General features: G+C 35.0%; 1 protein-coding gene across 4 annotated transcripts in view; it reads left to right on the forward strand.

Annotated features, from left to right (window-relative positions):
• The window catches only part of LOC112048880 (fibronectin type III domain-containing protein 5), a 167,157-nt gene that overhangs the window by 70,175 nt on the left and 82,132 nt on the right, over positions 1–14,850 (forward strand). For all 4 annotated transcript variants that reach the window (XM_024086566.2, XM_052885410.1, XM_024086565.2 and 1 more), the window contains exon 2: positions 13,876–13,986. In XM_024086566.2, the coding sequence (XP_023942334.1) occupies positions 13,911–13,986 (76 nt within the window). In that variant the 5' untranslated portion in view covers positions 13,876–13,910. The remainder of the gene's footprint in view (positions 1–13,875; positions 13,987–14,850) is intronic.

A 14,850-nucleotide genomic window follows, 5' to 3' on the forward strand; every position in this document is an offset into this window, starting at 1 on the left:
TTTCCTCATGATGTTTTTTGTTTGCACCATACTAGTACCAATACTAGTAATGTACCATACTAGTACCAATAGACCATACCAAAACACAATCAAGCTATTAAAAAAATATAGAGAAGGTTCTGAAATTAAGGAAATGGGATTTTTCCCGGATGAAATTAGCCTATATGTTGCTCAAACATAAATCACGTGTACGAAATCGAGGGACTCCGCTAGTATCTTTATATACATTTTGTTTAATAAGTAATAGGGAATCAGAACTGTCAAAGAAAACAACAACTAAAAAATGAACTTATTTCCATGTAAACACAAAATTATGACAAGAATGTAAAGTAAAAAGTTTCGCGAGTTATTATTGTTGGATTTGACTCTTGTGTTATTAGCTCTGAAACAGCGAAGTCTCGAATTACGGAATAAAATTTCTTTGTCCACAAAACTGCAAAACTCAAGCTAAGTAATAAGTTGAAAGAAAGCACATTACTTCGAATCTATTTGTGTAAGTAAAAAGTTTTTCAGTATTTGTGTAAATAAAAGGTTTTTAAAATTTCATTTTTTAATCCTAAATTAACACGCGCTGATAATAGAATCTTGGACCTCTGTATTGTAAAAAAGGTGTACAACTCCATATAAGAATAACTTCATCATTACCAGGCCTATTCGCTGTTGAACACTGTTCGGCCTTAGTCCACCACGCTGACCAATAGCGGATTGGCAGACTTGACTCACGTAGAGACTTAAGAAAATTCTCAGTTAAACAGATTTCCTCATGATGTTTTTCATTCCTTCCTTGTAATTTCTTAAAATGCATATAACTGAAAAGTTGGAGGTGCATTCCTCGGAACTTATTCGCCGCACCTATGCCCTCCGAATTGATGGCAGAGGTCATATCCACTAGGGCCTACTGGATATGACCTCTGCCTTCTAGGCTATCATGTCTCTCACTCACTCTCAATTGAGGAATAGGTACCTACACTAAAGTGAACTATTCCTCAATTTAATACGAATAGATACGAATCAGATCATTCCTCTAGAATGAAGAATTTGTCGCTACTTTATCGACAATAACAAGCCTAATCCTGATACAAACTTGATACCTACTTTACATGCCAGCTTAAATGAAGAAATAAGGGCCATAAAAAGACGAGAATTTTTCGCACGTTTTTTTCTCTGTAGATACAAATATGTTCTACTTACGAGTAACTGAATAATAAAGCTACACTAAATGGAATAAGTTAGTTATCATGCGTTCATACATGTTTTAGATGTAATATGAACATGTGTTTTATTTATGTGAGTATCATGATTATTAATGCATGATGAGAAAACTTTGTAGGTATCCCTTTTTAATAACAATATGTGGCAGATTTCGCCCGTTTATTTTGATATTTTTTTTTATTCTATTTTAGAATTTAAACTATCGTGAGTGTTATTCATATTAATTGATTATAAAACACGGTATTACAACAAATTATCACAAGAAGACGAGTCTAATGAAGATGACATTAATGAACCGTCGGAGAGTGAAACGTAACCTTCACTCTCCACCACTCAACCCCTTTCCCAACGCGCGATGCGAGCGACTGCGCGCCGTGCCACCGCTTCGCAGTTTGGATCGTACCCGCTCATGACTAAGGGCCCCGTATGGGTTCAAAACTTGTCGGGCATAATCCGACCTTATATCATGTGAGTTTTAGCCGTATTTCATATTCAATTAATTTTTTATTCTCTTAGCCCCCATACGCACGAGAGTTTTTTTAACGAACGTTAAAAAAGCGTTCAAATAAAACTCTCGTGCGAATGACGGCTAAAGAATTTTAAAACTTTACGGACTATACCTCAAAACTATATAAAATGGACAACATAGCAAACACCATATGAGACCTTAAAGGTTATGAGCCAACACCTATCTCTCTTCTACAAGAGGGCAAGATTTGGGGCTTAGACCCACCACGCTGCTCTAGTTCGAGTTATTGGGTTGATTGGGATTATATTTAGCTTTGTAACGATCAATTTCCGATGGTAATTATAATACCAAGTATCGATTTAACGAGGCACGGAAAGATAGAAAGACATATTTAAAGAAAAGACCGAATATTTAATTGTCTGACCCAGGTATCAAAGTTAGATCTTTTCTAGCTTACTACTGGGTCAATGAATACAGAGTTTGAGGTTTCAGATACTTAACTTATAGGAACAACTTAATTATTAAAGTTCAACGTTTATTATATATATTATACTTTATTATATTATACTTTATTGCACAAAACAAAAACAATAACAAAGAAAACAAAAGAAAACATAGTAGACAAGTATGTGCAAAGGCGGTCTTATTGCTTATAGCAATATCTACCAGACAACCTTTGGATAAAGGAATTAATGTAATTAAATGCGGGATAGTGCAACAAAAAAAAAAAAGAAAAATTATATAATAATAAAAATAGTACATATATATATATACATAAATATACCTGAGTAATAATTATAAAGGAACTACGAATTACAACTAGACAAGTAATATTTGAATAAACGACTTTTAAATGTTCCCAGTGTCTTTGAATTACGTATTTCATAAGGAAGACCATTCCAGAGAGTAATTGATGTACGTGTAAATGAATAACAACGTTGTCATGTTTAAATGAAATATTCCATTGTCAAGTTAGTACCATTTCTAATTTTCAGCGCGTATCTTAATTTGATTGTAGCGCAATTAACTCTAAGACAAAACAACGATAAACACAAAACAGCGTATAAAATTATATTGCCCTCAGACTCTGAAAGACAAATCTCGACGTCTTAAAAGATACTTACCAGAAATGTACCTTGTTTTTGTTGTTCTGAAACTCTCATTTATTTGTAATGGACTGTTCTAAGTTCAAGACATTTTTCTACATAAAACCGTATTTTACTAACAAAAAACTTTACTGTTATTAATTCCAAAAATGAGTTCTTTTTGGTCTTTAGTCTAAATACTTATTTTTGCCACTTAGTAACTTCATTGCGATGTGATCTGAAGGACGTTTGAAAAAACGAAATAGAGCTCCGTGGAGAAAAGCATAGATTTATTTGAAAATAAAAAAATAAACATTGATAAGTTTAAACAAGACAAGACAGTTCCGAAAATGGGAGGACTAGATAAAGGCTGTAGCAAGGAAGGCGTGAACAAGAAAGGCGTTGAACGGACACGAATTAAAAGAAATGGAGAAGGCCTTTGCCATAGTTGGACAAACATAAAAAGTTGCTAGTGTAAATTTTATTAAATATATAATGCAATGTCTAAATAAAAGTTACTAATATTTATCTGTAGTCGTAACATCAAACTAAAAAAACAGCTAAAAATAAAAAAAAAGCTTATTAAAGTATTATCTTATGTGATACGTTAGATAAATATCTGAAGTCACATTGACCCACCCGATTGGCAAAAAGCCACCTCATTCACCTTTTCTTTTCCTACATCCCATTTACTTACACAGTTACAAAACGGTTGTTATTAGGGTCCAATGATTATAGGCTTTTCGATTTCGTTCAGTCCAATCTTCGTATTAAAGGCCCTTGAAAAGCTCTTCGTATTCGTAATATGTTCCCGTGTGAATGCCTGAAGTTGGAGGGGTCGTTTTTTTGAGGTCAAGAGTCCTTACCTCTTGTGAAAGGGACGCGTCTTTCTTGCCCCTTTTTACGCAGTTTTTTACTTTTACGGAATAGACGTGAAATTATCTTACATTCAAACTTGATATAGGTTGGAATAGCTTACCTTCTAATACAGGTCCAGAACTTACAAGAAGGTCCCACTACTAATGTCAATGTAATCTTGATTATTAAATGAAAATTTGTTGTTTTTATTGTTATTATAGATAAAAATCTGATATTTTCTTTCACTGATTAGGAAATACGCCAAAAGAACACCATTATAAAAACGTATAAAAACACACATTATACTCTCCTGTTTTAGTAACTCACCGGCACTTTTCGACACGTCTTCTAGAAGTTGCTGGCTTAAAAATTTAATAATAAATAATCGAAAACTCATCAGGACAATCCTTTTAAGAAGCAAAAAGCTTTCCTACTCGTTATTCTGTATTTTTACGAGAAAAAGTCAAATAACAAAACTCGTACAATTTTTTTACGCAAGCCGATGACCAATGAATGTTTTTGACCAATAAGAGTTCAGAATAATTATTTTCTAGAATTTGTTTACAAAAGGTGATAAGATTATTGCCTAGAATTAAACTGTCGCTCGCTCTCGACAAACTTTTCTTAACAACTATTAAGTGGAAAACTTGTGTACAATATGGCGTACTTCTAAGGTAGTTTCACACTCTATCATCACTAACAGCTTATTTCAACAGCTCACTACAGAGCTAAAGTGTCTTTCAGATAGCATGTGTATGGTGACACCTGTATGACGTCCATAATACGTACTATTATCGTGAATCGCGGCAAACTTTTAAGAGTGAAACGAACTGTCATCCTACATGAAACGAACCTTAGGTCTTTCTCCTAACAGGGATGTTGATCATTTTACACTTTGGGACATCAATGTCTATCAGTTCTTCGAACTATATGCCCTGCCCATTGCTACGTCACTGACTTTGTTTTTTTTGCGGATCTCCTCATTTCTGAGGAACTGAGAAACACCAAGCATAGCTAAATAGGAAGTTCTGTTTAAAGATTTGGATGAGGCGTTATAGCGGGGGCACACGATGCGTTGCGGCTGCGGTGCGGCGCCGGAGCGGTGTCGCTGCGTCTCGACTTGCAACCACCGAGACGAGGCGGGGAGGGGTGAATGCGTTGCGACGTCGGAGCGGCACCGCTCAGTTTGTATATGCGTCACAACATTACTTAACGTTGCGGCGCCGCACCGATCGTGTCCCCGAGGATACGGTGAAATCTTTGCGATGCGGCGCCGCAACGCATCGTGTGCCCGTGCTCTCACTTGAACGCAGCGCTTCAAAATGTCACCTTGAAACTAATCTCTTTAAATTAATAGTAAAAAAATATAAGTCCGTCAATACATAAATAAATAGAACTGTCAGGGATTTTAAGATAACTGTGATTACTCAAATGCTTATAGTTGTTACACGTTTCTTAAACACAAACAAGCGTTTTTTTTAAATAACTGTCTGTATGTGTTTGTCCGGGCTAATTTCTAGAATAGTTGAACCTATTTTAAAGGGACGGGGGCTACTTTTTATCCTAAAAAATTCCATGGTTCCGAAACACGGGCGTCAGCTAGTCTTTATTACAGCTATTGAAGCCAATGTTGGTACATGACAACATCTGTTAGGTTATTAGTATTATAATAAAAGTCAATTATTGGAAATGGTTGAAAAAACACATGTAAATCCGCCTAACGTCGTTAAGGTATTAGCACACTGAGCGGTATTAAGAAGCACTGCCAGGTTTGTAAGCGGCTTATAAAATCGATTTATGACTTGCCTGAATATTAACACTTTCCACGGTAATTACTTATAATTACGTCTATTTATTAATGGTATTGTAAAAAAGATACTTTCTTTTTTGTTCTGTATTTGGTCTATACGAGAATACTTTTGCAATATATATATTTTAAGCTGAGTGGGAGACATTTATTTGGTCAATGCGCTTATACTTTCACTTTTCTTGTTCTTTGTATAATATAAAAGCTTAGTTTTAAGTTTTTACTGACCAAATAAAAATATTTATCTTTCTTTCTTTCTTTCAATATTACAGTTTTTTAGTAATAGTCATCTGAGTGTTACCGAAGCAGACACAAGGACAGACGGACATAGCGAAACTATAAACCTCTCCTGTTGACTCATCATATTCGGCTTACCTACTGTTGTCTCAAATATGCAGGTTTCCTCACGATGTTTTTCCTTCACCGTTTGAGATAAGTGATATTTAATTTCTTAAAATTAACATAACTGAAAAGTTAGAGGTGCATGCCTCGGACCGGATTCGAACATTCGTCCTCGGAATCGATGGCAGAGGTCATATCCACTGGGCTATCACGTCTCTTACGGAGCTACCAGAACTGTTGACTACGGAACCCTAAAAAAGACATTTTTATGTTCTATGCGGATTTACGCTGACGCCATCATGATGCTCGTTTGTACATGAAATATAATATAAATAGTTCCACGCATCGTATATACGCAGCATCCAGAGGTCGTCAACCACAAATAAAACAACCACCAAAGAACTTATTATATTCTCTGAAGCATCCATAAATTGTATGAACTCCGAGCAACTTGATAAAATGAGTCCACGCCAAAATTGGCTATAACCCCGGGAAATCCAGTTTAGGAAATTGACCTCTATCATCGTATGAACTGTCGCTCGCAATGTTTGCTCTGCGTATAAACTTACAGGACAGGGATGGTCAACCTTTTTACATTTACATGGCATTTTTATTTTGAGCGAAACGTGCTGAAAATAACATTGCGATACCGATGTGTGAAACTCATTTCAAAGCTTTATAAATGTGAATGTCAATTTGTTTGTATGTTACGCTTTTAAAGCCTTATCTTTATATTCAGTCGATCACTATGATAATATTTATAATAAACGTAAAGTACAAAAAAGAAAGGTTAGAAAAATAACTGAAAAGCGAGAGAATACAATATTACTACATGTTAGTCATTATCAGCCATTTTTAACGGCCAAAGGTTAAGGAAAAGGAACAGGACTGGGGTGTGTAGCAATGAATGAAAAACCCACGACTGATGTACGTCACTTCCCCGCACGCACGATTTCACACCCACGCAGTCTTTCCCCCTGTTGCCCGCATATCATGGGGTTATCAACAAACTGGCCAGACTATTAGTCCCACCTCGCTGCTTCAATGTGGGTTAGCGGGTTAGAGTGACAATGTTTCCAATATTGAGCACTATCAGAATATTAATGACTAGCAGACGTCACGCGGTTTCACCCGATTTGTTCCCGTTCCCGTAGAAATACGCGGATAAAAAATAGCCTACAGTACCCCGGATAGTGTAGCTTTCCAACAGTGAAAGAATTTTTCAAATCGGTTCAGTAGTTTCGGAGCCTATTCAATGCAAACAAACAAACATTTTATATTTGTTTTGTTTATGTTTTATATGTAATTATTTTTCCCCTTTATAATATTAGTATTCTTAGTATTCTCTTATATGCCTTTACCAAGGCATGGGAGTCAATCTTCATTAGCTTTCCTCCCTAATTCATAATTTAAAAAAAAAAAACTCAATATTACGTAGTCGTGTCAAACACATGATCTTCCCGAAAGTACAAAGGCTAACCACTAAGGAAACAAGGCGTTTTACACGCGCTTGCTATTATAGATTATAATCTATTCAAATATTAGCGGACGCCCGCGACTTCGTCCGCGTGAAACTCGATGCAAATTTTCAACTACCTCTGCCCTACCCTACCCCTACCCTACCCTACCCCATCCTGCCCCTATCCTACCCCTACCCTACCCTACACTACCCTACCCCTACCCTACCCCTACCATACCCTTATCCTACCCTTACCCTACCCCTACCCTAACCCCACCCTACGTTGAAATTTTTCCTGAAAATTCTTTGCTATAAACCTCACGGAGCCCGAGACCTTTTCAACGAATGCAAAACCGTGGAAATCGGTTCGTGCGTTCTGGAGTTATAGCGTCAGGAAGGAAAACCTGACTTTTTTTTTAAAGTATCCTATGTCCTTCTCCTGGCTCTAAACTACCTCCCTGCCAATTTTCAGCTAAATCAGTTCAGCCGTTCTTGAGTTATAAGTGGAGTAACTAACACTTTTATATATATATAAATATTAGACTCTATAGATAGATAATATTAAACCTTCCCTTATAAAAATATTAAAATTCTCTATTAAAAAAGCTTCCATAAATAGATTATTCTCATTTTCTCGTGGTATTCAAAGTATAATATCATGTGCAGTTTTCTAGTTTACGGTAGATTACAATATTTTAATAACGTTTAGTTTACCGCAAAGAATATAAATCGTGTAAAAGCAAGCGTGCGTGAAGCGGTTTAGCTTTATGTTTATACAAAGGAGAATGGGAAATATGGAAATTTGCATCGGAATCATATTCTATACTCCAAGAGCAAGTTACTCTGTATTTTCATATAAATAAATACTAAGATATTTTTATTTTTTTTATAACAAACTGTCTGATGTTTCCAGTGTATAATAATTTATAAAAAGAACGGTGAATAAAAGTCTGGATTAGTTTTTTTTTTTTTATAAAATATATCTGTCCACTTTAATATATTCGCGTTATATTAAAGTGGACGGATAATGGGGATGATGACTAGGTTTGAATTTATTGATTTTTATGATACATTCGGGTAATAGAGGTCAATTATAACTAATTTACACATAAAAAGCAAAGATTGCCTGGATATTTGCAAAATAAATGAGATTATAAAATTTCAAAATCTATTAAAAATCTTTTATCGTATTTAGATGAAAATTCATACAGTTTTAGCTTTCTTGCATTAAATGTGACATTTTTTAATAAATGAATATAAACGCAGAAATAACAAAGATATTAGTAATTTTGTTTGAACGCACATACAAATCTAACGATCATTACATTACCTACGATCCGCGGCAGCGCCGCAAATCTGATCCTTTAAATCCCTGTAGCTCCGAAAGTAATGATCGCAAATACCCTATTCCTTTTAAAAATTGCTTAAATTGTACATAAATTAAGAGTATGTACTCTTAATTTATGTACAATTTAAAAAACTGTCATCACCCCCATTGTGTTACTGAGTATATTTATTTTTCTCTGTAGCAATGAAACAAAATAGTTCCGTATAGTATTTTTAAAACATTTTATTACGTCTGTTTATTAGTTTAAGTACCTCTGACTCATCTATACTAATATTATAAAGGGGAAAGATACGATTGTTTGTTTGTTTGCTTTAAATAGGCTCCGAAATTACTCAATCGTTTTGAAAAATTCTTTCACTGTTGGGAAGCTACACTATCCCCAGGTGCTATAGCCTATATTTCATCCCCGTATTCCTACGGGAACGAGAACTACGCAGGTTAAACCGCGTGTCGTCTGCTAGTTAGCTAATAGGTCTATCTAGAAACAATTTTTGCGTAGATTAAGGCTAAGCATTTCTTTTCTTTCCAATTAGAACCTCCTTTCGTGAGTATATCTTAATGTTTGCGAAATTTTATCTATTCGTTTAGTCGTTGTTGAGTAACTGTCTGACTTTGTTTTGTATTATAGACAACGGATGATAAATCTTTTTTGTTCTTGATTTTTCTGTGTGATAAGTTTTATTGCATAGTATAGATAAGTATTTACGTTGGCCTTGTTTGGATTTATACTTTGAAAGTACTATCTATTAAATTTAAATTATTTATATAAGATGTCCCTACAAAAGGCCTATGTCCTGCAGTGGACGTCTGTCGGCTGATATGATGATGATGATATAAGATGTATTAGATCGGTACAAACACTAAGAAAATTCTGTTTACCGGCTCTCATTTCGTGACTTGGTTATTTTTCCAAGTACTCTTTCTATTTTTGTCAATGATACAATAATATTATATTCTGGGATGTTGAACAACAATTTTATTTTACAGAATTTTATTTGCATAAATTATAATATAAAAACTAATAAATAATAATTAAATGAAATATGCTTGTACCGTTTTCGATAACTTAAAGCGAGTGTCCCAAAGAGCTTTTAAAAAATGTTGTAATGGGTAGAGTATCAACCCTTATATCAATTAGTATTCCAAATTGAGTTCTTTAACTTGATTTTCTTTTCGATTTTCCCAACGCAATCACTTAAAATAATAGACTTGATTTCTTGAGTTTGTTCGGCTTCGGTTAATTGAATTTAACTTTTCTTTATTTTTAGATTGTGTTAAGATTTATAACATTTTCTGTCATAAAAAATTACTGAACTAGATATTTTATGAATATTCTGTCTAATAGCGTCCCCTAGTGTATAATCTATCAATACTAAAATAAATATTCATACAATTTAAAATTGTATATCTGGTATTGGATAAGCGACATTTACTGTTTTATCAAATTTTAGAATGGGTTTCTTAGCGAGACAAATGAAAAAAGTGGCCAAGCGCGTGTCGGGCCAGGCGTAGTGTAGGGTTCCGCAGTTGTAAATTATGACTTCTTGAATGAAGGTTCGTTCAGTTGTACATAATGCTTACAGCTTAGCAAGGTAGTTTTTGGTTCTTCGACTATAACTCTTTAAAATGTAATTCCTACATAGCTGTCATGTGCTGGTTTTACTTATAATTTAAATATTAATTCTACTTTAGTTAGTTTAGCTGGTAGAGGGAGGGAACTCTATACTTAATCAAAAATTGGCACTTTAAATCTTAATGTTTCACAAACTGATCAGATTTAATACGACTTTGCGTGCTTAATGTAGTATTTCGCTAAATTATAATTTTCTAGTAGTTACCTACAAATAAACTAAAAAAGGTCTCTGAGCTAAATCGCGAACGGACGGACTTTTTGGATTTCTTGTTGTCTACGGAATAAATCATATAAAACGTATATTTATAAACATTGCCTTTAAAATACTGGTTGCTCAGAAATTGCGTTTCTGACATTTCGTGCGAATGGGACAAACATTCAATTACTATAGCCCCGTTTTTTGTCTCTCTCTCTCATGTTACATCGCCCACCTGTCAGAAACGTTCATTGACGTTACATTATTGAATATATAAAAAGAACGAAACATAAGTTTTAAAAAATACAGAATATAGTTAGTAATAAAATAATAACACAAAATAATTAACTGCCAATCATCTGTAAAATCCTCTTCAATTTTAATTAAATTTATCATTAAAATTTACTTAAGCATCCCAAAAGTTTATGGCCTCTCAACATTATAATTATTTTAACGCAAAATTCCTTAATTCTACCGTTGCCAGTGATTGAGGAATTAATTGTTAAGCCTGCTTTAGTAGTTTCGGTCAGTGTGCCGATAAATTCCACAGTTTAATCAGCTTAACGCAAAAACAAAACCAAGTTGCGAAATTTGTGACTTTGACTAATGATTGAGGTATTTGTTATTAGATGTATTTTATTCTTGTTATAGTTTTTATATAGTGTAGGTGTAGTATAACAGTTTTAGTTATTAGAATTTTAGACACAGTGTGATAAGAGAAAATCATCATCATATCAGCCGATGGACGTCCACTGCAGGACATAGACTTTTTGTAGGGACTTCCAAACATCACGATACTGAGCCACTTGCATCCAACGAATCCCTGCGACTCGCTTTATGTCTTCAGTCCTCCTGGTCTGGGGGGTCGATCGACACTTCGCTATCTAGTGCAGGGTCGCCATTCAAGCACTTTGGGACCCCAACGTCCATTGGCTCTTCGAACTATGTGCCCCACCCATTGCCATTTCAGCTTCGCAACTCGTTGAGTTATGTCAGTGACTTTGGTTCTTCTGTGGATCTCCTCATTTCCGATTCGATCACGAAGAGATACTCCTAACATAGCTCGTTCCATCGCCCACTGTGTGACTCTGAGCTTTCTTATAAGGTCCATAGTTAGCGACCAAGTCTGGGAACCATAGGTCATCACTGGCAACACGCACTGTTCGAAGACTCTTGTCTTCGGGCACTGAGGAATTTCAGACGAAAAGATGTCGCGAAGTTTCCCGAATGCAGCCCAGCCAAGTTGGATTCGGCGGTTCACCTCTTTCTCGAAATAATAAGAGAAAATGGTGGTATAAATTGTAGTGACTAAAATCGAGAAAGGTTGGTCACGTAGACAGAATGAATAAAAGGAGACTTACAAACGGATTAATAAACGATACTAACCAAAAGGATTTATAAGGCGAAGGTGAATGTAAATTTATGAAAGAATAGACCAAGGTGAATTCTCCTGGACCATAGAAAAACCAGGAAGAAATGAAAAGTATCCTTAAAATCAGAATGGCAGTAGCATGCACAATTCTAGATTATACATAATAGAAATCCTTCTAGAATTTATTATCGAACACTCTGCGTATTTTTTCATATATTAGGTGCAAGCCAATCGCCAATGCACATCGGTGGTGACAACATGACGTTGCAGATGCCAATGTTAATTCCTTAATCAAGAGACACGCTGGTTTATTTAGTACAATATAAAAAAAATTAATTAAAAGTAAAAAACCTTTTTAAAATTAAGCTTTTATTTAAACGCTATTTAAACTGACGTTACTTTATTTTTCGAATCACTCATAAAGACAAGCTCTTTCATTTGATACCCATAATGTAGAAGTGCATTGAATTTCAAGCCTCAATAGCTCAACGGTAAGAGCAAATATTAAACAAATATTCTTTAAAAAAAATAATGAAAAAAAAATAAAACCATGTTGAGCAAAATGAAGTTCCAAAGTTAACCATGTATTCTTATCCAAATTGAACTTGCATACAAAACTTCAGATCGATTGGCCTATGATATCGTAAAGCTTTTAAAATATTACCTACGCAAACAGGTATAATATTCCTTCTTGATATTAGCATCAAGTCAGCGATGTAGAGCCAAGTATTGTATATCCACGTTGATCGGACTAAAAATAACAAAACATTGTTTTCAAATTCCCATCTGAATAAACTAATACTTACCAAGAACTACAAGACAAATAACGCGTGTAGAAATATTTACTATCACTTTGAGTCTAAGAATCTTTGCTGCTAATTTTTAAATTAACAAGAGGTAGTTAGTACGAGTATGTTAACTATCGTGTTAAAAAATTACCGAAATTATTTAAGGTATTTTGATGCGATTTCTATCATCCATTCTATTACTTCTATATTATATCTTAAAACAGTGTTCGGCGAAGGTTTAAAAGAAACTAAATGCCTGGCGATTGGAGACATGATTTATTTTATATTTCTTATTATTTTTTTATATTCCAGCTTCAACTTTTCAGTAAATGTGCATTTCAAACTCAAACGGTGAAGGAAAACATCGCGAGGAAACCAGCATATTAGAGTATTTTCTTAATTCTCTGCGTGTGTGAAGTCTGCAAATCCGCATTTTGCTAGCGTGGTGGACTATTGGCCTAACCCCTCTCAATCTGAGAGGAGACTCAAGCTCAGCAGTGAGCCAAATATGGGTTGTTACCTGCTTTGTTACCTCTCAAAAATACCATCTCCAAAATTCAAAGTTTCTTTTCGTACTTATCTATCACAAGGGCTATAAAGTTTTAAATTTTTTGTTACGAGCAACATTATGCCATATGTAAGTGTTTTGCATGCTTTAGAAACGGGATGATATGATCGAGATTATTTTAATATCAGCTTCGCTTTCGCTTAAGTAGGATGGCATGAGCGAGACTACATAGTAATAATGTTTCGCTCGTTGCAGAACAACAGAAGCACAGGGTGCTCGGGAGTATTTACAGTAACTCTAAGATTATATTCTTTAACAAAAAATAATTCTAAATGTTCAAGGAACATGTTAGAATTTTAATTTTTGTTTTACTGAATATTTTCAGAGTTAGTAATTTTTCTTTAAGATGTGTTCCTTATACGCAGCCTTATAATAATGACGTATTTATATTTTCTAATCAACGTTGTCGTTTTCTTATTTAAAGGCGTGTGCTACATGGTTAGTCTGTATTATTTGAATTACTTTGTATGAAATGAAAACGCATTTTTTTTGTACTTAATAATTTTTTTTTAATTTTTTACTAGTTAGCCCTTGACTACAGTCTCACCTGATGGTAAGTGATGATGCAGTCTAAGATGAAAGCGGGCTAACTTGTTAGCAGGAGGATGAAAATCCCATTTGGTTTCCACAGGGCATCGTACCGGAACGCTAAATCGCGTGGCGGTACGTCTTTGCTGGTATTAATAGATGCAGAAGTACTCCCGAGCACCCTGTATAACACTGTGTCGCTTGTTGCAGAAGCGGCATGGCATGAGCGGCCGCGTGGGCGCGACATGCGGCGAGCGCCGCTCGCGCTGCCCGCCGTCGTCGCTCTTGTGCTCTCTGTTCTGCTGCGCTGCGCTGACGCCGGTCCGTATATTTCACCTTTAAATTTTTTTTTTCTAAATAAGAATATTTGTATTAAATACTAGTCTACCCCCGCGACTTCGTCCGCATTAAACTCGATGTAAACTTTCAACTACCCCTATCCTACCCCTACCCTTTGATAAGGATTAATAGCATGAGTAAAATAAATGCGTTTAAATGTAGTACAAAAAATTCAAGATGTTTAAATAAGAAAATGGTTGTTGTGCCTCACTCGACACAGATTGGTATAGTGTATCACGGATTTTTTGTAGATATTTATAAGATCTACAATTCATTAGAACATTTTATGGCTCTATCTTTTATAGTTTAGCCAGCGTAAGCAAAATAAGTAACTTTTCTGGTTGATTTTTTACACCTTGTGTCCGAAAACCCCAAATATCTTACGGAACCCTATTTTTTCCAAAACAAAATTTAGCCTATGTTACTCGTGGATAATGTAGCTTTCGAATGGTGAAAGAATTTTTAAAATCGGTCCAGTAGTTTTTGAGCCTATTCATTACAATCAAACAAACAAACAAACAAACATACAAACATACAAACAAAGTTTTCCTCTTTATAATATTAGTATAGATGACTATATTCCCATATTCCCATTCCCCTCCAACTAGTCGGGAAAGACTGTGCTAGGAGTGGGTACGACAATAAACCAACGTGGCGGGGATCGAACCACCACCCCTCGGTGATGAGTCCGACCGCTCTTACCTTTGAGCTATTGAGGCTGTATTTTCATGAAAGAAGTCGCCCAGACGCGGCGCTAATGTCTTAAAGGCACTCATTGTCTTTTAGTAATGGTGGTCTTATTGTAATTTGTGTAAGGCAACAAACAACAAAACAAAAATTGTCAAC

Source organism: Bicyclus anynana, chromosome 14 (assembly GCF_947172395.1).
Source record: "Bicyclus anynana chromosome 14, ilBicAnyn1.1, whole genome shotgun sequence".
Taxonomy (NCBI): Eukaryota; Metazoa; Arthropoda; class Insecta; order Lepidoptera; family Nymphalidae; genus Bicyclus; species Bicyclus anynana.